The sequence below is a fragment of the Osmerus mordax genome, chromosome 16 (genome assembly GCF_038355195.1).
Source record: "Osmerus mordax isolate fOsmMor3 chromosome 16, fOsmMor3.pri, whole genome shotgun sequence".
Taxonomy (NCBI): domain Eukaryota; kingdom Metazoa; phylum Chordata; class Actinopteri; order Osmeriformes; family Osmeridae; genus Osmerus; species Osmerus mordax.
In genome coordinates, this window is record NC_090065.1 from 11506792 (window position 1) to 11529015 (window position 22224).

General features: G+C 43.2%; 5 protein-coding genes across 5 annotated transcripts; 2 read left to right on the plus strand and 3 right to left on the minus strand.

The window, feature by feature from the left end:
• Window positions 1–32: 32 nt before the first annotated feature.
• On the minus strand, window positions 33–9163 carry LOC136958908 (calcium-activated potassium channel subunit alpha-1-like). Its single transcript, XM_067253037.1, has 27 exons — window positions 9131–9163; window positions 8414–8637; window positions 8075–8161; window positions 7929–7990; window positions 7759–7849; window positions 7408–7519; window positions 7240–7315; window positions 7058–7133; window positions 6475–6645; window positions 6295–6386; window positions 6051–6161; window positions 5798–5900; window positions 5230–5312; window positions 5037–5106; window positions 4793–4948; window positions 4196–4305; window positions 4001–4069; window positions 3705–3791; window positions 3493–3578; window positions 3193–3253; window positions 2808–2928; window positions 2480–2704; window positions 2055–2298; window positions 1810–1940; window positions 1337–1531; window positions 947–1050; window positions 33–735 (listed from the first exon to the last, which is right to left on the minus strand). Exons 2-27 carry the CDS (start codon window positions 8609–8611, stop codon window positions 609–611), a joined length of 3048 nt encoding a protein of 1015 aa, XP_067109138.1. The 5' UTR covers window positions 8612–8637; window positions 9131–9163; the 3' UTR covers window positions 33–608.
• Window positions 9164–9448: 285 nt separating this feature from the next.
• On the plus strand, window positions 9449–11517 carry ftr97 (finTRIM family, member 97). Its single transcript, XM_067253036.1, has 3 exons — window positions 9449–10113; window positions 10216–10336; window positions 10611–11517. Exons 1-3 carry the CDS (start codon window positions 9545–9547, stop codon window positions 11361–11363), a joined length of 1443 nt encoding a protein of 480 aa, XP_067109137.1. The 5' UTR covers window positions 9449–9544; the 3' UTR covers window positions 11364–11517.
• A 150-nt stretch (window positions 11518–11667) lies between these two features.
• Window positions 11668–14526, minus strand: rpp40 (ribonuclease P/MRP 40 subunit). Its single transcript, XM_067253038.1, has 8 exons — window positions 14345–14526; window positions 14079–14223; window positions 13880–13948; window positions 13679–13774; window positions 13415–13540; window positions 12809–13007; window positions 12508–12642; window positions 11668–12037 (listed from the first exon to the last, which is right to left on the minus strand). The coding sequence occupies exons 1-8, from the start codon at window positions 14462–14464 to the stop codon at window positions 11839–11841; spliced, it is 1089 nt and encodes a 362-aa protein (XP_067109139.1). The 5' UTR covers window positions 14465–14526; the 3' UTR covers window positions 11668–11838.
• Window positions 14527–15200: 674 nt separating this feature from the next.
• Window positions 15201–16267, minus strand: lyrm4 (LYR motif containing 4). Its single transcript, XM_067253688.1, has 3 exons — window positions 16139–16267; window positions 15743–15863; window positions 15201–15456 (listed from the first exon to the last, which is right to left on the minus strand). The coding sequence occupies exons 1-3, from the start codon at window positions 16222–16224 to the stop codon at window positions 15397–15399; spliced, it is 267 nt and encodes an 88-aa protein (XP_067109789.1). The 5' UTR covers window positions 16225–16267; the 3' UTR covers window positions 15201–15396.
• Window positions 16268–16527: 260 nt separating this feature from the next.
• Window positions 16528–21722, plus strand: riok1 (RIO kinase 1 (yeast)). Its single transcript, XM_067253267.1, has 17 exons — window positions 16528–16653; window positions 17031–17247; window positions 17353–17443; window positions 17603–17672; window positions 17757–17799; window positions 18071–18163; window positions 18290–18402; window positions 18598–18678; window positions 18854–18940; window positions 19117–19254; window positions 19479–19582; window positions 19718–19824; window positions 20053–20118; window positions 20319–20438; window positions 20650–20703; window positions 21110–21256; window positions 21360–21722. Exons 1-17 carry the CDS (start codon window positions 16598–16600, stop codon window positions 21468–21470), a joined length of 1698 nt encoding a protein of 565 aa, XP_067109368.1. The 5' UTR covers window positions 16528–16597; the 3' UTR covers window positions 21471–21722.
• Window positions 21723–22224: the final 502 nt, after the last annotated feature.

Below are 22224 nucleotides of genomic sequence, written 5' to 3' on the forward strand. Positions count from 1 at the left end.
CACACAATCACAGGCAGTGTGAAGGCTTTTGACCATAATTAAGACTGATATTTATTTTCATTGTATTTTAATTATTTCCTTTTGTCATCATTTCATATGTTTATAAAGAAATGTCATACGTGATTTAAACTGTTTATAAAGTTTCTCTAGTGGAGGCTTGAAAATAATAGTAATTGAATATTGCCATATTTACACTTCATTGGTAAGCGTTTATATATTTCACCCAGCTCACAATTCAACTCCTGGGAACGCAGGTTCTAGTTTATCTTCATATTGATGAAATGTCCCATATGGCTAAGAAAAGTGTAACACACACACAGCGCTGCAACGCGTCATTCTGTGTTATTCTATTCCTGTGACTCAAGTCAAACTATTCAAAACAATACTCCCCCCAAAATATAAAATTTTTCCACAATGTTAACAATTTAATCATAAATGAACTGGGGTCAGTGGCATCGCTGGCCTCCATCCCTCTCCCATTGAGGGATGGAGTGAGGTAGGGTCTGGAGGGAGGGCGTTCAGAAGGGGTTAGGGAGAGGTGAGGTCTGTGGAAGGGGGTTCAGACGGGGTGTGTGTGCAGGTGGGACTGGGTCAGTGGTGGGACTGGGTCAGTGGTGGGACTGGGTCAGCAGGTGGGACTGGGTCAGCAGGTGGGACTGATGGAAGGGGACGGAGCAGAAGACCTGGTCTGAGGCCAGCAGAGGGAGGTCACCTCGAGGGTTGGTGATCACAAACCTGTAGGACACACAACTGTTACCTTCTACAGAACATCCTGTCACCAGCAGCTCCACCTCATCATGCTCTTACTGCTTTCTGCTGTTACAACCTCGCCCGCTGTTGTCTGCTTCATCTCTATTGTAAACTGGTGTGTTCTATTTTGTCCTATTGTGTTGTGGTGTGTTGTATTGTATCCTCTTGTGTTCTGTTAGGGTGTTGTGGTCCATACCTCTTCATGGAGCGGTTGGGAGGGTCTATAAGACGGTACAGGCCGAAACACAGGATCTCCAGAGAGTCCAGAGCCTGGCCAAACAGATCTCTGAACAACACACACTGCAGAGAGAGAGAGAGAGAGAGAGGGGTGTTAGAGGCTGACAGAGAGACAGCTAGAGAGTGTGCGAGCGTACGCGTGTGTATGTGCATGTGTTCTCAGTGTGTATGTTCTCAGTGTGTGTGAGTGTGTGTTCTCAGTGTGTGTGTGTTCTCAGTGTGCGTGTGTTCTCAGTGTGCGTGTGTTCTCAGTGTGTGTGTGTGTGTTCTCAGTGTGCGTGTGTTCTCAGTGTGTGTGTGTTCTCAGTGTGTGTGTGTGTGTTCTCAGTGTGTGTGTTCTCTCCTCCACCTGTAGCTGACACAGAGGCTGGTCCTTCAGGGCCAGCTGGGCCAGTTTGGAGCGCCGGCGGAGCGCCCAGAGCCGGGAGGACATGACCCCTCCTTTCAGCTGGTTGTCCCTCACAAGCTGGGCCTCCAGGAGGGGCGTGTCCCCGCCCGTCACCAGTGTGGACACCAGCAGCGGTACGTTGGAGTTGAAGAATGTCTGGACACACACATAACACACTCAACTAGCACCACGTGCTGTTGTATGAGACAGCGACTCAATCCCTGACTCTAACCCTGAACCCCAATCCTAATTTGCGGTGTCTATGAATGTTCAGGTCTGGACTTCCTAGCTGGAGAGTTTTGTAGATTCACTGTGGATGGAGCTAAATGAGGAGCGTATCCCCAGACTGAACCCTGTGTCCATACAGACTGATGAGGTCACGGGGATGACAGTAGAGGGATGAGTACAGGGACTCAAACCTCCTGGTGACTCACGGCTGCCATGAGGGAGTCCAGCACGTCCACCGAGAACACTTTCCCCTGGGAGAAGGCGTCCGTCAGCGGGAAGCTGTCTGCCTCCTCCAGCTTGTCGGTCTCATTCATAAGCTTCACTTTCAAAATGTTAACTAAGGGGTGAAACAGGGTAGGAGGGAGAATAGGGAGGGCGAGAGGGGGTAAGTCAGGTGTCTGGGAGAATCTTCGGTAGTGCAATGACAGCATCGTTCCAAGTTACCGAGTACCGAGTTCCACGAGCAGAGGGACGGACTGTCCGGTCGACTTTTGGCGTGGTGGGTGGGATCCGTGGGTGTTGCCAGAGAGGCTGAGTGCGCTGAGGGCCTCCGTCTGCGGGCTGAGGCCATTGACGTTGAAGCAGGACAGGAGCGTCTGGGTGTCCTCGGTGGATCCCGTAGAGTTCAGGATCACCGTCCGCGCACAGCGGGTCACCCCCGCTGCACGCAGGTCGTTCAGACACATGGGCGAACCCTGGGGGGTGCAGGGGAGGGGGGTGGAATGAGGAACAGATGGAGCAACGGAACGTTGAACCAGGACCCCACAACAGGCACCCATTCATTTCAACCGCACACACACATACCCACAACCACACACTTTAACACCCCCCCATCCAACCACACACACAAACCCACATTCCTCCCGTTACCCTCACAGGCAGGAAATAGATGTGAGGGAAGTAGTGGATGTCAGGCCACTCCCTCAGGAAGTAGTCTCTGTCCCCCAGGAAGATCACGGTGGGCAGTTCAGGGCTGGTCAGGCTGCTGGCTCTCAGAGGCATCATGAAGGCCCGCAGGCCCAGCCGCCTGGAACCACGGTCCCCAAACACACAGGCCACCACGTGCTTCTGGAGGGCCAGGGCACTGGCACTCTGTCTGGTCTGGAGGGGGGCAGGACACACACACGCAAGCTCGTTTGTGTGAGAGTGTATTTGTGTGTTTCTACAAGTGTGTGTGTGTGCAATCCCAGTGTCCCAGTCTCACCAGGGTAACCTCTTCCAGGGAGACAGGGGAACACCAGTGGAACATTCCGGTGGAGTCGAGCGTCACCTGACCCTCCGCCTCCAGTTCCTGGGTCCAATCACCGTCCTCCTCCTGATCAGGACTGTTAGACGGAGGAACGGCAGCACACACACACTCATGTGGACCTCATCATCACACTCATCAACATGTTTTCTACGCTCACTGGCAGTAGAGACGTTCCATCTGGGGCTCAGGTGAGAATACAGCCCGAGAGGGAGGAAGAATAGATCCCTTGGACTGATTTCTTTCACATGAAATCTTCTCACTAACTCATCTCATGGTGGACCTCTGTGTGTGTGTGTGTGTGTGTGTGTGTGTGTGTGTGTGTGTCTGTGCGTGTACTTACATGGAGGGAAGCACTCCCAGAGATGGGCGTCGTAAATTCATGGCAGAGGTCAGAGAGCCGTCTGGTGGAGACACGCACGCATGAACGCACGAATGCACGCACACGCACGCACGCGTCCAGACAGATGACTAAATAAATACATCCGGCAGAATACAGCGTCACAGAGTGTGGAGAGGCCAGACACCAGTTGTGACAAAAGCGGAGGCAGGCAAGCTGGTGTGAAGCACATCTCGCTTGAGGGTCACTGTTCCCATGAGCCAGTGGGATCATCTCTCAAACCCCAGTGTTGGGAGTTCTTACCGTGATCAAACTCAGGACACTGGCACGGTCTCATCCTGGACGGCTTTCTAACCCGGCTGTGACACCTCTCACAGTAGATACTGGCCCTGGAGAACACACACATACACAGGTGGACATTGAGCCATCTCTCCTAGTGAGCTGACAGGCTTCATGGCTAACAGGATATGAATGTGTGAGTCCTGGGGTGAGAGGGGCTCCGAGACTGCCTGTACCTCCTGGCATCACTAGCATCGCTGGCCACCAGGAAGCCCAGAGTCCCCCGCTTGATTTTGATGCACTTCCGAGGATTCACCAGAACACTAACGTGAAGAGAGAGAGAGAGAGAGAGAGAGAGAGAGAGAGAGAGAGAGAGAGAGAGAGAGAGAGAGAGAGAGAGAGAGAGAGAGAGAGAGAGAGAGAGAGAGAGAGGAAAGACACAATACTTTTTGTTATGTACGATAACATGGCGAGATGACCGGCGTGCCTTTCGAACAGGAAATGCATGGGGTGTAAACAGGAAGTCACGCACCTCATCTCGTTGTCTTCGCTGTAGGTTGCTATGCCAATGAGCAGCAGACCCAGCTTCAGGGAGCAGAGCCTGAAGTACCCGACACACACACCACACACACATTCAATACGCACACACACAACTAGCATGTGTCTGTGGGGACACATGCTGGGGATGCATCTCCCCTCATGCTGAAGCCGGGCTGCAGTGACTCACTTGCTGGCTTGGGTGAAGGACATGCCTATAAAAGGCCAGGAGAGGTGCTCTGTGTAGATCTCATTGAACATGCCCTCCATGTAGAGGTTCTTCCACGACTCTCCCTTCTGCTGCAGGAAGCAAACACAGGGAGGTCAGCATTAGCTTGTGTGTGTGTCTGTGTACTGCATGTGTGTCTGTGTACTGCATGTGTGTCTGTGTACTGCATGTGTGTGCTGTGTCTTTGTGTGGGTATGTGTGTGTCTGTGTACAGTGTCTCTGATAATGGGTTGTCTGAAGGACAAGAATTGCGTCAATGCTGTAGTGAATGTCGGCTCCAAGATCTTGGGAGCCCATCAGAAACTCGATACTCTGACTTAACCCAGAAAGCAAAACATTTTTAACAGCCAACCTAAACATTGAACTCGGTTCAAAACTCACGCCAATCTTCTTCTTTAAAAAAAATGTTTTTTGTTGTTGTATTGATCCATGTACTATATTCTTATCTGTGACTTTGATATATGACTAAAGCAGTTTGAATATGAATCTATTGACAGTCTTTGGCCCATGTGTGTGTGTGTGTGTGTGTGTGTGGATGTATCCAGGCGGACTCCTTACCTCCACATCACTCTGCATTGTGAACAGATTTGCCAGCAAGCTGGACAATCCTGGGACCCTGCAGCTCTGGGCCATGATTCCCAGCTTGAGCTCTGTCAGACACAACGCCGCATCGCCACGATTCCAGTCCCAGTGTGGAATCTTTTGCACCATGACCTGGAACACACAGGGACAGGAGCACTTGACACCCTGAGACACACACACACACACACACACACACACAGACAGTGTGGGGAGGTGTTACCTTGCTGCTGGGATTCAACATTTGGACGATCACCCTGGTTTTGGGATGATAGGTCTTGACGGTGATCACACTAGAAGGAGACGACACAGGAGAAACCTTGTTGATGTGTGGATATCTGTGTGTGTCTGTGAGTGGGTGTGTGTCTGTGAGTGTGTGTGTGTGTGTGAGTGTGTCTGTGAGTGTGTGTGCTTACTTCATCAATGTGTCTGAATCCTCTGCATCTGGGTCGGCAGCAAACCTGTCACAGAGAATTATACAGGCGGACGCTTTGCGCATCTACCAGGGTTCTAGTTTTAGGGTTACACACACACATTTACACTTCATCCAGTCAGCAGAAACTTTAATCAGAGTGCACAAAGGACACTCAGCACAGAATCCAGGACCACAAGTGCACAAATCCAACAGTATTTCAGTGGTTGGTGCCAAGGAACACTGTTTAGCTACAGTACTAGACTGTGCAACAACATCATCTCCACCACAATATGGATATTAAATATCCATACGAGCAATCAATCATGTTTCAAGTGCAACGTTACAAAAAGCGGTTGGAGGTCTCATCCTTCATTACAACACACACACACACACACGTCTCTGTGTTTGTGTGTGAACACAGTTATCATGACTCTCTCCTGTGTGTGTGTGTGTGTGTGTGTGTGTGTGTGGACACAATTACCATGACTCTCTTTCCTGTGTGTGTGTGTGTGTGTGTGTGTGTGTGTGTGTGTGTGTGTGTGTGTGTGTGTGTGTGTGAACACAATTACCATGACTCTCTTCTGGTCCTGCCTGTTCTTCACCGAGCCCTGGTAAAAGTTGATTTTCCCAGAGAGACTAAAAAAATATTCCAGCTCAGCGTCAGGGCAGAAGCTGAGGGAGGGAGGGGTGTCAGAGAGGAGGAACCCAGAGAGGGGGAGACTGAAAATTAAAATATGAAACCATGTCGGACACTTTGGATAATGTTTGGGGGGGGTCAGATGAACTGGTGTAGCTGACAGAGGCTGTCAGAGCTGCACTCACTCCCCCAGGAAGAGGAGGTCGGTGTTAACCTCTCCCCGGTCCTCATGGAAGAACTCCTTCACAAACGGCTCAATGTTGCTCAGGGAAAGATGTCCACACACCACTACATGCCTGCAACACACACACACACAGAACATCAGTGTGAGACACAAAAAAAGGGATGGTCTCTGAAGCACATGAGAATCTGGAAGCTTCTTCCAGACAGAGACTGGGTAGGTCCGCCTTGTATTGACAGATGACTCACGATTTCCCCAAGACGCTGGAGTATGCCCCAGTGAAGCGCTTCCTGTTTGCTACGATCTCCATCATCTGGGGTACTAAGCTGGCAAACATACCCTGTAGACGACACCGTGGATGAGCCAGGAACAGACATGATGGAACAGAGAGAGGGAGAGGAAGGTGGCAGGAGGGAAGGGGGGCGTACCAGGTAGATGAAGATGAACACGGTGATTAGAAATTGTCCTGACACAGTGTAGACTAGGACGTCCCCATAGCCCACTGTGGACATGGTCACCGTAAGGAAGTACACAAAGAGGAAGTAGGGACGGCCTGAGGCGTTGGAGATCTCAAGCCAGGGGTCCCCAGAGCTCTCCACCTACAGCGGGGCAACCAAGAGGAGAGAAACACCTTCTGATTCTAACTTCAGAAGCTTTGATGTACTCTGTCTTTGAAAACACCAGTCACTCAAAATTAAATTAAATTATGTTGCTCTCAATGTTTTTCTGCATTGTGCTATGCTATACTGTTATACTGTAGTTAAGATGTTACGAGATGCACTGTAGTTGAGTTAATATTGTTCTTGCATCTTGCCTGGTCAATACAGACCATTCCTTGACTCTGACCATCGTCATACTGTTAGAACTATGCACTTCTGTCCCTTGAATCTCTGCAGTACTTTCTATATTCTTTACTACATGTTTTTTGCTTTGGATGAAAGCACCTGCGAAATCAATCAAATGTATTTCATGTTTATGATTTGGCGTGTATTGCTGGATTCAAGTCCTCACCAGGTGAATGAGGCCGGCGTAAAAAAACAGGGATCCCATGAGGATGGCTCCCAGTCGACACAGCCTCTGAGATGTCCTGTGGAACCACAGAAGAAGAAAAGGACCAGAAGTGAAGTCTCACGCCAACCTAGAACAGTTCTATGTGATCCTAACCCAGGGTCTTTCGTTCCATCAGTTCCTACTTGCTGGTCAGGATCTTGAGCATCCCCAGGACGGCTGGGAGCTCCAGGATGTACAGGGCCCGGAGGAACCTGAGGCCTGAGGGAGGGAACATCATGAGACGGCCTGACGGGAGGGAGGGAGGGGGTAAGAGAGGGAGGGGAAAAGAGAGGGAGGGAGGAGGGTCTTACCAAGCCAGGCCCGACCGGTGACTACTGTAAAACATGATGGTGTGACAGTGAACATGTCAACGATGGTTTTGTAGTCCAACCACATGACCATCAGATCCTGGGCAGACAGAAACTGACAAGAAAAGACACAATGCCGTCATAAACAGGAACTAATAACAAGAAGCCAACGTCACATCCAGAGGCCATCAGAACCTGTGACCTCTTAATCTGCGGTCCAACCCTCGACCGCTCAGTTCCACCTCATGCTAATGCATGAACATGAAAGGCATTTACGACTATTGGTGTTGTACATTGCATGAAGATGAAAGGCATTTACGACTATTGGTGTTGTATATCAGAGGAAGTTCTTACCCTGAGCCAAAAGTGCATATGGTGGAGGAAGCCCAAACCCATGTCCACAAGGAGCAGGGCGTCCAAGTCCTTCACACAGTATTCAACTGGCCTGTCAGGCACAACATGAGAGGGAACCTCACACTCTTCAGCTATTGGACCAGGCAGAGGAGCTGGCTCTCTGTACTCACCTCATAGTGAGGACCAGGTAGATGACAAAAGACACCATGTTCAAGAAGAACATTAACACCGTCTGGACAGAGAAAAGGTGCGGTTACATTATTACGGCCTGTAGGGCTGGGGGAGGGTGAGTGAGGCTGGGATTCACCGTGCTCACCAGGAAGCGTCCATGTGGGTGTCGGCGCGACACCAGGGTTGACGCATGCACTTTTACGCGGTCGAAAAAAGATGGCGGAGCAACACACTGTTTCAGAAACAAAAACACAGCGTGGTTTGTGAATGACATGGGTTTAACACTCGTAGCTCCTAGCACCACCTCATAATCTCACCTACCCTCCCTGTAAGACCTAACACCTACCCTCCCTGTAAGACCTAACACCTACCCTCCCTGTAACACCTAACACCTACCCTCCCTGTAACACTTAACACCTACCCTCCCTGTAACACCTAACACCTACCCTCCCTGTAACACCTAACACCTCCTACTCTTGCTCACCTTGCACTTAGCCTTGTGACGTGTCGGGAGCAAGAACTGGTGCGGTTTGACAACTGGTTGAGTCAACTTCTTGAAGAGGATGAGTAGCAGGCCTTGCACCCAAGTGACGAGGCAGGTGACGACATAGAGGTCCCACATTTTAGTTCCTCTGTACATACAGTGTTCGTATGATATTTCCGGGATTCTCGGCTTATACATGGTATATTTATGATTGAGTTCACGATCTATGTTGAATTATAAGAAAAAATATACGAGTAAGTTATGATCAAGCAATTTAAATGGACAGCAGGCATCAGGCAGGCATGAGTGCTGTTATTTTAAGATAACATTAGTGGGACTTTGCAGTCCTTTTGACTGCAATGTGCAATGTAATAGCAATTGGGGAAAAAAAACAAATAACAATAGGACCCTGACTTTTCCTAAATGGGTGTATATTTTACCCTTATTTTAGTAAAAATTACAAAACAGAAAGAATTCCTGAGTAGGCTATTTCTACCTTGAATTGTTATAACGGTTACAGTACTGTACATGACCGAATGCATTTTAGTTGTACTGTATCAGCACGGCGGTGATTCGGTGGTCATTATTAGACAATAAACCATCAATAATAGTACTTCGAGTGTGAAATTGCTAAATTGAAAAGGTAGCTCCCTATCTGCTATCTAATGTTAGCTCATTTGTTCTCAAAGAATGCAATGGCTAAATATCGTCGCGTACCTTTCGTATCGATGACTTCGCTGTAGACAGTGCAGATTGTGAATGAATCAACAACAGCCAAGTTAGCTCTTAAGTAGTTGTCGTCAACTCAAATCAAAACAACAGTAAACAAGTTGCAACCAACTCATATCAAAACAACAGTAGACAAGTTGTCATCCACTCAAATCAAAACAACAGTAAACAAGTTGTCATCAACTCAAATCAAAACAACTGTAGACAAGTTGTCATCAACTCAAATCAAAGGGTGTTTGTCGAACGTCACATGACTAAACCGGAAAACAGGTCTCACCACTTCCACTTGCAGGGTAATCTGTGCTAACCCAACGGCAAACCTAGCTAGTACACACAATCAACAATAACATTATTATTATTCTAAGCATTTTCGGCGTTTTAAATTATTTAACTGTGAAGACCATGTATTTATCCAAACCGGTTAAGTACCAGAAGCGGGAAAATCCGAACAGTGATTTTTGCTGCGTTCCTCAGTGTGAAATGTCGGGGAGGTTTAATTCCACCGTCAGCTTCCACCACTTCCCAAAGAATGAAACGGTCAGAAAAGTATGGATACGCAATGTTAGACGTGCAAATTTAGTGATTAAGAGGACCACGACAGTGTGCAGTAGACATTTCGTCTCCACGGATGTCATTGACGGTGGTCGACGACGCTTAAAAGAGGGGGCTGTGCCCATGTTGTTTGCCTGGAACGGCTACTCCCTACCGGCAGCCATACCAAGCGTGTGTGAGAGAGCACAACGGCCAGAGGATGAAGTAGAGGACAGCATGGATGTTGATGTGCTGCTTCAGTGCCACGACTATTATGCCAAACCAGAACCATCAGCCCTAGATATGGCATATGAAAAAATAGAGGCGCAAAAGCAGATAATCGAAGAACTGCGGAAGAGGGTGGAAGAGGTTACACTGAAGCAATCATTTGGCTTGGAGAGGTTTTCGGCATCGGACGATGACATCAGATTCTACACCAGGTACATATAGTTTCATATTTACATTGGTTCGTATAATCTTAGATGTCCAAACACTGAGCCGCTGGCACATCTGTACATGTCACAATTCTTTCACTATTTTAGATTTGCCAGCTACCGTCATCTAGATGCTTTTTGGAGACAGATTGAACCTGCAACTATGAGGATTGTGCGTGTGGGTACGCGAACACCGACCAGCACAACAGCAGCTCAACTTCTTCGACCAGTAAGCCTAGTTCATATTACATAATTTGGTTACACTTTATTTTAAGGTGTCCTTCTTACAATAAGGTTGGTATTAGGGTTTTGTTTAGGGTTAGTTGAATGTCATAAGCATACTTGACTGTAATTACATGTAAAATGTGTAACAAGGACAATGTAAAATAACGTTACCCATCATTTTGCTTTTAAAAGCAGCTTGCTGAATAATTGGCACACAACACAAGTATTATGCAAGGATTCTTATCACAACTAAGACTTGTTCCCCCTGTATCCACCAGAGCCGATGCCTTCCACTGATCGATGAGTTGTTCCTGTTCTTGTTGTACCTGTCGCTGGGTCTGAAGGAGAAAGATCTGGGTGATCGCTTCAACATTCATCAGTCCACTGTCAGCAGGATCATCAAAACCTGGGTTAATTTTTTGTACACCTTACTGGGTGCTGTTCGGATATGGATGTCTCCAGAGGAAATAGGAGCCACAATGCCAAGTGTGTTTGGCAAATACTCAGACACCCAAGTAATTATTGACTGTACAGAGCTGAAATGCCAGATGCCTTCTTCTTTACTCTTACAGAGTGAGATGTTTTCTCAGTATAAATCCAACACTACTGTGAAAGGAATGATCGGTGTGTCACCACATGGTGCTGTTACATTTGTTTCTTCACTCTATTCTGGTTCTGTCAGTGACAAAGAATTGTTCAAGCGATCTGGCATTATCGGTCTTTTAGATAAAGACATGGCTGTAATGGTGGACAAGGGATTCAGAATCGATGACCTAATGCCCTGCAAAGTTTACATGCCACCATTTCTGACCAAAAAATTACAGCTGTCTCACAGTGAAGTGCTGGTCACTCAGGACAACGCACGACTAAGGATACACGTAGAGCGAGCAATAAGGCATATCAAAGAAAACAAACTTTTCGACACAGTTATCCCTCTAACCATTGCTGGCAGTATTAACCAGCTTTTTGCGGTAGCCTGCCTTCTAGCAAATTACCAAAACAAGCCACTGGTCCAGGCATGGGCCAAGTGAGAGTAAATGCATCAACTCTTTTTGTAGGGCTGTATTGGCATCGACCTGAACAGCCAAACCCACTTTGTCATTGGTCACACAGACAGTAAGCCTATGTATTTTTCATCAATTAGGCTTTGAAATCGTGAGAAGATCATCACTCTTCTCTGCTTGATACTGGGGGGGGGGGGGGTGTCACCTGAAGGAGCTGAACCTCTGCCCTGTATACCAAGCCATCTGGTGAGGTACTGTGCTTGAACGGGGAAAAAAACAGTAATTGACAACACTTCTTATCAACCTTGATGAATAAAAAAAAAAACTACAACATGATCGCTAGACACTGATTTATTAATTCAACTTAAAAAAATACAGTTTAAAGAAAATTACATCCTGAACTGCATACTTCTGTAATTCAGTCCAATTAGTTCCACCTACAGTTGACATTTTGGAAGAAATGTTGCCGTGAAAAGCTTTGTAAAAGTTAATAGGCACATGGTTATGGTGGACACTCATCATGAGCACCAGCACCCATGTGCAGCCAGTAATCTTGGTTTTTGAAGATGACAAAATTATAGAAGTTTTCCCCTCCCTTGTGAAATGAATGTTCTTTGAACCCCCAGGAAACTGGACTGTCCATGAAACCATGTACAGTCAGTGACAGCCAGGATGTGAATTTTGGTTCATCAAAATAACTCCTTAAAAGAGAAGAACACTTGTCAGTCACTAGCATTTTCAATTATTACTTGTAGATGTATTGATAAAGTACGTCATTAATCATTAAATGGCTTCTTTGGAAATATGATAATCCACCTACCTCAATGGTTTGAATCAATAGAATTTGCTGTATTTAATAACTAACTTTACCAAATAGTAAAGTTGTTGCCCATTATATTAACAGCCTGAATAATCAATATGAAACATTGGTTGATCATTCTATTTTGAGAACTTTCTAGGGATTGTATGAAGGCCATTTATTGTCAAAGTATTAGTATTTTAATTGCAGAATGTTCACAGAATGCATTTAAAAATGCATTGAGAAATTGAAACAGTGAGAAATATTCACAACATTAATCTTGCAGATTTGGCTGTGTTAAAACCAACAACACATACATGACCATTGACTGCACATTGTGGTCTGCACAATGTAGCAGAATGTAAAACGTACCGAAGTTCCTGCAACAGTTTGTAGATGTCTTCAGGTAAAAGCAAGCCTGTGATAGTGCACAGTAGAGCACGGCTTACTGGAATATGGGGCTCAGGACAAGCGTACGTTGACAGGAAACTAGTTGCAGTATTGTCACTGTAAAGGATAAAACAAAACACTGATGGGAGACTTTCAACTACAAAAATGTGTTTAGCCATTCATTTCAGTCCCACACAGCCAAAACATTGATTGGTCTCTCACAACAAAGAGACTAAAACAAATGAGTTGACACCAGGATAGATATTCTGAGTTCCCCGCATACCAGTCAATATCTGCATTTACAGCTCCAAGCCACTCAAGGAAGTTTGTGGGGTCACAGGAGGATTGGTCGCCCCGCAAATCCGAGTGGTGGAGAGCCGGACATGGCAAGTCCCTCAGAGTGAGGGTATTGACATGAGGCCTGTGCTCTGTCCACTGGCAATGGGACAGGAAACTCTGCAGGGTCTCGTTTCCATCCACTCCTACAGGTCAACACAACAATGACAAAAATATCCAATAAAGTTAAGAATGTATGGGCAACATTTTGGAACGTGGCATTTTGGATTACATCAGGCAGCCTTGGTCAACACTCATTCTGCTTATGTGTAAAAAGAACATGCCTAGCACTAATGACTACCATGCATTGGTTTTTCCAGAAAAAAATAATAAACAATATAAGATGGTTGATTTGTGGGGGTTCATAGCGTTGACAGTGTACAAATACATCTACATACACAATTCTACATATTATGTAGAATGACATCTCAATTCTAGTTTGTATTCCACTGATGTGAACAATTTTAACCCTTGTGTTATCTTCGGGTCATTTTGACCCATCAGTCATTGTGACCCGGAGGTAGCACAAGGGTTAAGAGAAAGTATTAACTACCTGAGCTGTGCTGGGACAGTAGGAAGTCACTTTTGAGGGTGACCCTCTCCTGCAGGCTGGTGAGAACCTTCTTGTGAAATTTCCCTCCAGGAGCCATGGACTTCTCAGTCAGGTTGATGGTCACTACTATTAAATCAACCAATAAACATGTTAATATCCCAACTTTTCTTCTACATTGTCTGTCATCATTGTTGTACACATGCCCTCTTGGTTATCAATACACAACTATACATAATGTAGAACCAAATTTCTCATGGTTCTCACCATATCTCATGACCCGCCTGTGATTGTAACGCGAAGGCTTTCCTTCAAGGCCAAGCTGCTCATACGTGTCCTTATCCAGTGAAAGAATAAGCTGTCCTTAAGAAACACAAAGGAACCGTTAACTCATTAGTATTCACAATGTTTCCCCTTGACATGTTCATGTATTTTTGCATCCTCCCCCACAAAGTGCAACCAACTCACTGTTTGGAAGAAGTGCTATGGTGTTATCTTCATCAATTCTTGTCTTGTAGGACAGAGCATAAACACCACCTGAAACAGACACGTGGGTACCTTATTGTCAACAAGTCGATACACTTTTTCCTGAAAGGGGCCAGTTGAAGTGTCGTGGAGAAGTAGTCCCTATCTAAATGTACTAATCAAAGGCATTTTAAGCACTTACCTTTATGCAGAACATTGTCCAAGAACTCTTTTTCCAGCAATTTATAAACTGGCAAATCCTTGATTAAATAAAACTTATTGAACCCGTTAATGACACTGGTCAGACGTGATGTAAGGCCACCACAGTCAGGTAAAAACAGCGACACCTGAAAGGATCGAACAAACATCACTCAAACACTCAATTAAATGGCTGACTGATTACGTACAGGAGCAACCTCTTTGCATATAACATTGTGTAAACTTTAGGTTAATTACAGGTTTCCTTACCTTATGATTAAAGAAATGATGTGACACGTGAGTATTATATCTAGAATTTTCGTCCTCAAAATTTGATTTTTCGCACACAAGCAACGTTCTAGGACACTTTTGCAGCTCAGCACTAGACATTCTAATCAAGATTTGCCTTAAAAATAATTTAGAAAAACAAAAAGTAAACACTCATGGTACTAGCTACACTTCACGCCTGTGTCCCCTTTCACCAGCGTCATTCAATTCTATTTCGTTCATTTGTTAAACGCAGGTTATCTTCATAGTCCGCTGTCGCCCCCTGTTGTATTGGAATAGAATATTATATATGTAAGTCTCTATTTTATGGATCTATATTTTATCAGTGGAGGCTTTGATACACTTACACTTGAATGTTAAAAGCACTTAAAATACCTATAAGGCCTACCCTTTTTGGTGGCGGACTTCAGTAGGTGTATGGTACAGTTGGTAAAGGTATGGTACAGGTGGCTCTCACCTACAGTATTGCAAAGGAAGGTAACATACCTTCAATATGCTTGATGATTCCTATGCATATTCACGTGGCAAAAAAGTCAGGATTGAAAGAAGGATAGGGGACAAATGGAATCAACTCAAATCAATTCAACCAATACTGCAATGAAAACTATCCATTAGTGGAATCTACCCATTGACTTTGGAGACCAAACATCACACTTTATGCTTGATCTTGTTAGGGTTTCTGTCAATTAAAATTTTCCATATTGCTATTTACAATGTACATGTTGTGTACAGTGTTTTGCACATTAATGTTACAAAGGAGACAAATAATAGTTAGTTCTGCGAGAGAGAAAACACAGAATAAAATGTTGCGTATTGATCCAGTCAATAAAAATACATATTGTAGTGTGAAGTATGAATCCATACAAGTTTAATTACAATGATTTATATAACAATAAATTACAGGACATTACAGAGAACATTTGAGACTGAAGCCTAAAGAAGCCACAGAGCTGACTCAGCCCCAGTCTCGTTTTAGTCCCTTCTCCTCAGCAGGGAGACATTCCTCACTAGAACTACCATCACTTCTGAAGACCTCAAGCCCCTACTCTCTCCACAATGGTCATCTGAGCAGTGTACAGCTGACCAATGGACACCTGTAGAGAGATACATTGTTTGTCAGTAAGAGAGGGTTAATTAAATGTTGTTTCTATAAACTCTACTTTAAACACAGAGCACATTGAGAGCATATATTTAGCCAATGGGGACAGAAGTTCCAAGTATCCCCATGTTTTTCTGGTTTCACTTTTTTCCACTCAGCTATTGACATTCTTAAAGAGTCAGGTGCACAAGCCACACATTTTTTTGGTGAATTATTATTGCAGTCAAATAAATATCAGACACTGTGATGAATAGGTTCCAAGTTCATGGGGCAGTCTTTACCTGTCTCTTGATGATGGCCAGGCTCTCTCTGGCCTGGTTCAGAAGAAAGTCCAACGTTTTAGGGTTGTCAACATGTACATTCTCCCTGAAGCCATCCTTGACCCTGCGTTGTGCATACGTTCTGGAAAATAGTAGAATAGAATAATAATTACTACATTATCTATGTATTTTGTAAGACGCTTGGTTAACAATAACCACTAGTCTACCATCCATGGAAATTACACTTAATGAAGTTCCAAATTATTATCTGGGGAAAGGTAGAGCAATTAAATTATGAAAATACTGTGATGTGGCCTGTGAGGTTTTAACATGACGTAGTCAAAATTTGTGCTGCAACACTCCAATAAAAGTCATATCAGGCTACGGATACATCATCATACAACATTACATCTCTACCTGTAGTTATAGGACGGGAATTTCTTGCTTTCTTTCATAAGCATTCTGTACAAAGCTATCACTTGAGTTTTGCTCGTTGACGCCATGTTGATAACAAATTTTCTTCTTTCAACACGTGTATTGAGAATTACTGCCACCCACTGCCTTGGAATGAAAAAAAAGCTTTCAATATCAAATGGCACTAACTAGTACAACCAACACGACAGTGCTGTATGCCTAATAAAGCAAACATACATGTAATGAAAATAAATAAATACACAAGCTCATAATTGAAAAAAGCTCACCAGTCTTTTGAGTTGTTTTATGTTTTTGACCCTTTTGAACCTCCCAGTATCCGTAGTCAACAACTCACGTGAGCGGAAATGTTCACGGCACGCTGGTATCGGCCAGGCAGCCACCCTTTTAATCTTTTTTGGTGGCTTTAAAGCTTGTTTGACATTTTACCACAAGTTTAAAACTATGTCTATGACCCAAATTGTACCGGGTCAATTTGATGATGCAGACGAAACAGAAGGGTAATACATCTAAAATTTGAAAGCCTAACTTTAGCTATACCATACAATTGTAGAAAGAGTGTGAATGTCTTAGTTGAAAACTTGTATGTCTGACATGTTTAATACTCAAATGTACGTGTCCAAACTTTTGACTGGTACTGTATGTCGCTAATATTAATGTTACTAGATATAGCAGTGCACAATAGTGTACATGATCCCCAGAAATTCCAGTCAGTACAGTAAGATTACTTTAACTAGAGAGCAAGACAGTGTGGGGGCCTTTATTTTGCCTTTCTTTTGATTTTAGCAAGTGTTTTGTAGAATTGGCCTTGATAAATGTGTTGTCAGTTGGGCTAGCTAACTATTACATAATTATGGGGTTGGCTTTATTATTCCAGTTCTGCCAACATACAACCAATAGCGGGGATCCCTACATTGAAGTGCCAGGTGGAACGAAATCATCTGGAAACGTCAATACATTCCATGGCTGAAGAGGAGGATTATGATGATGATGATGATGATGATGATGATGATGATGAAGAATGGGACTGGGATGAGTCAGGGATGGACTTGACAAAACGCTACACAGCCAACAGAACAGGAATGAATCACCAGGTAGACTAATGTGTATCAAAGATCGGCCTACATCTCTCAACCAAACGGGTTATTTGAAGTACTGAATTCTTTTGATATTTAAATCATATTTAAATATGTTTGCAGGCAAATAAACAAAACTCCACAAGCAAATCACAGCAACTTTCAACCCCCACTGACAAGGCCTTGAGAAAGTTTGAACACAGGATAAACCTAGGTATGTTTGAAATGTTTTCCCCAATGCTCATTTATGTTAGTAATGTGAAAACACAGCAGTGCAACTTTGGCAAGGAGGACTGTAGGCTGCCTGCATTGTTGTAAAATATTGTGTAAGAGGAAATGCAGAGCACCAACTGATTTATCTGTTTCATTTTAGATAAGCTCAAATATGCAGATTCTGTGACCAACAAAGTCACTATGATGCAGAAACAACGGGACGCTGGCACGTATGTACCACTATTCATGACATCATAAAAATGCGAATCAATTTTTGGTACCTATAATTTTCTATAATTCTTCCTACTTCTTAGATATCGAGTAAAAGACAAATCAGATCGGGCTACAGTGGAGCAGGTATGACTTTCCTACAGTTTCACATATTCGGACATATAACTCAATTGCCGCTTTATCCAGCTACAGCTCTAAAAAGCTACCAATTCAATGTATTTTGTGGGTGGTATAATGATGATTGTGTTTGACCAATATAAATTAGTATAAATCATATCAATGGGTTCAACTATGATCTGTTAAGGTTCACAAGCACCTGTTGACAAATGACATGCTGTATAGGCAATATACATTTGGTAGTGCATTATTTGTAATTTACTTGTTCCGTTTTTTTAAGGTCTTGGATCCACGGACTCGTATGATTCTGTTCAAAATGCTGAGTAGGGGGGTCATTTCTGAGATAAACGGATGTATTAGCACAGGAAAAGAGGCAAGTATGCTAAACTGTTGACCAGTTTTACTTTGAGGACTGTTCATAGACTGGGTAGTGACAGTTGTTGTACAAATGAATGGGTCATTAATGGGATTGTGCTTCATACATTCTTTCTACAATCAGGCAAATGTTTACCATGCAACCACCGCAAATGGTGAGAACAGAGCCATCAAGATATACAAGACCTCGATCTTGCTGTTCAAAGACCGTGACAAGTATGTCAGTGGAGAATTCAGGTAAGAAATATTTCCATTTTTACCTATGAAGGACACAAAAGTTACCCACAACTTTGGTTTACATGCAAACACTATGCAATAACCGTGTCCTAATAAGGGGGCTAAGGATGTGTCATTTTGACCCACTCTCTTTAATTCCTTCATCCTCTTTCAAGAAATGGCAGTAGGTTGAACTTAAAGTAATATGTTTTTCAGATTCCGGCATGGTTACTGTAAAGGAAACCCTAGGAAGATGGTGCGAACTTGGGCAGAGAAGGAGATGAGAAATCTTATCAGGTATGCTGCTTTACACTGGCACGGGGGCACTTACTGGATTATTCATAGGTCCAAAATAACAGACATGAATAATTGTAACTGTCATTGTTGGCATTAGACATTGTCCTGCACAACAAAAAATGGGGCGTCTCTTCAATGTCATTGGGCTGTCTTAACAGCTGTCTTTTGATTTAAGGTTGCAGACGGCAGAGATCCCAAGTCCTGAGCCAATTATGCTGCGAAGCCATGTTCTTCTCATGAGTTTCATTGGAAGGGATGACATGTAAGAACCACTTAGATGGACAATAAACCCTTTGTTACAGCTTAGGCTTCTAGTCATGCAGTTGTGACTAATTAATAGCAAACAATTTACTATAATGACATTTCATACACTTCAAAGGTAAATCTTTACAGCATTTTTTTCAGTGATTGATCAGTTTTTTGCTTTCTAATTCTCAGGGCTGCTCCCCTTTTGAAAAACGCATCTTTTTCTGAGTCCAAGGCTAGAGAGCTCTATCTTCAAGTGATCGAGAACATGCGAAGGATGTACCAGGATGCTCGACTGGTCCATGCGGACCTCAGTGAGTTCAACATGCTGTATGTTTCTTCTTAATCTAAAGTGTTGAATATTTGTGTGCTTTTTTTATATTGAATAAATGCTTACAAAATGACAATTATGTAATGATAATATTGCTTTCTTATGCTGTTGTTTTTTATTGAACCTTTTTAATGAGAACCTTTTTTATTGAATTTATGGAATGTATGTATTCTCATCAATTAATATATTTTAAATGTGATATTATTAAATTGATATTCTTAAGGTACCACAACGGGGATGCGTACATCATTGATGTGTCACAGTCAGTTGAGCATGACCACCCCCACGCTCTGGAGTTCTTGCGTAAAGACTGCACCAATGTTAACGGTGGGTTTGGAACCCACTAACGTCTGTTTGGGACCACTTCTGACAGCTCAGCATATTCACATTCAGTGTCAGTCATGTTGTTAATGGATGTGAATTCTCATCTCAAGGTTGTTCAATTCGTCCCTTTTTCTCTAGACTTCTTCCTGAAGCGTGGGGTAGCTGTGATGACCCTGCGAGAGCTTTTTGAATTTGTCACTGACCCTTCAATCACAAGCAGCAACATCCACCTGTACTTAGAAAAGGTGCGTTGATAAGGATGTCTTAGATGTTGTTTTAAAACAAATACATGTCAGGGTTGGAGTCAATCTAGATTATTGGAATTGAGTTTGATATATGTTAATTTGAGGATTTATTGAGTTTGAATAGTGCCATGTATGTTATGTCCCCCCAAGATCATAACCCAATAGGCATGAAGGTATGTTTTGATTATGTATTCACTTTGATAACTTCCTGTTTATTTTTTGTTGAAGGCAATGGACATTGCGTCTAAGAGGACGGTAGAGGAACGATCCAATCAGGAAAGCGTGAATGAAGAGGTATGTATAGGAAACAATATTCCCCTCTAATGCAGTTGCATTTGAACATATCTTCAAATGATCACACTGCAACATCTACACTGTGACCTATTGAACAAGCCAATTTTATTTAGACACTTCCTAAACTAGCTTGTCTTTGCTTTTATATATTCTGTTTCTTATTCAGTTTTTCTTAATGAGTATTTTTGAATACATTGCAGGTGTTTAAGAATGCCTACATTCCGCGTACGCTTACAGAAGTGAGCCACTACGAACGTGATGTCGACACCATGATGAACATGACAGAAAATGAGTCATCACTCAACAGGCAGAATGACAATGTAAACTGCTTAAAAGTCCAGTATGCAATATTGCCAAAAGTATCAATGACTGAAAAACTTTGTATTTATTTAATTGAACAATGTGTTTTCCTACCCTACTATATACCGTACTGTATGCAGATACACCAGAATAACTTACATTTGCTTCACATAGAAGCAAATGCAAGTGTATGGCTAGTTTATTAATGTATTTGTTTACTTCGTGGTCCAGATTCTCTACCAAACAGTGACAGGCCTAAAGAAGGACCTTTCTGGAGTTCAAACGGTAAGTTTGACTCATGTTTACTTGTGCAAGACCCACACGAGATGTATATTTAAAATGTAATTATCTTGTATTAATTGTCTTCATGTAGGATATGCTTTTATATAAATGGACGTACAGCAAAGGTTGAACTGTTTTCAACTGTGACATCTTGATCTGCAATCAAATGCTCTGACCACTTAGCTATATTTCAGGGAACTGTCACATTGGCAAAAAGATCAAAAACACTGATCAGAGGTGTTGAATCGTTATATAGGTCTTTAAGACTTAGTATACCTGTATAATTGTAGTTGTATTTATTCTATTTTCACAATACAAGTAAAAACTGTTCACAAAATATGTAACCTGGGCACTGATTATTCAGTGGCAAATCATAGTAATTTCTTGTGGATATGTCACTGTACTGTAGGTACCTGCTCTTCTGGAGCACTGTGACGTGCTGGAGAACTCAGAGGACGAGAGTGAGGATGACGAGGATGAGAGCGAGGATGAGGAGAGCGAGAAAGATCATGATGATAAAGTGAAGCCAGAAGATGAGTCACAGATGGATAAGAAGGTACTTCTGCTCAACACACATGTTGGAAGAAACTGGCAATATCTCACTGGGTGAATATTTGAATCCCATACCAATCCATACCAATTTTGTTTTCATGTTTTAGGAAAGGAAGAAAACAACCAAAGAAGCCCAGAGAGAAAAAAGAAAAAACAAAGTACCGAAACACATAAAGAAGCGGAAAGAGAAGGTTTCCAAAACAAAGAAAGGCAAATGATGGAGAAAGAAATGAGGGAAACCACGGACACACCTGTCTCATCCACAAGAGCAAAAACGGACTCCTGTCTCACTGCATGGCCTTAACTATAATGTAAAATGATCCATGACTTGTGTGATGGTTGGTTTGTACAGATGTGTTGGGTAATACACATTTTAGTGTACTCTGAGTCCATATTTTTACATCTGTATTTTGATTAGATAAAGGTAAAATATATGTAAGAAACTAAATAAACACAAACATGGTAATGACAATACACACTCTTCTATCTATCATGGATCTCATTGATGCTGTAGGTCACTGTAAAATCTAGATAGCTTCTTCTTTTTCCAAGATGGACTCAATGTAAAAGAATGTGCTTAACATGCGCATCTAAAAATGATATTGTGCTGTGAGAATATATTAAATTAAGGAAGGGATAGTTACCTGTGTAGCTGTTTTACCCAAATCTTTGTTTTAAATCTTAAAAAAACAAAACATATTGCGTAAGCCTGTGACCCATCAGCCTTACTCAAGTCTTGGTTCTTAGTACAAAATACTTAGGCCAAGATATAAAAAACATGAATCTGATGTAGCAAACCAACATCAGATCATTGCACTACTGCTCCTGACATTTGGGGCATAGATTACTATAGGCGTTTGTTGTTAGATGCCAAAGGTGTGATGACATACATCCGGTTTAATTATGCAATATGTAAGCCATCAGTCATCCGCCTTGTGTTTTCACTTCAAACAATTAAAACATCAATATTCA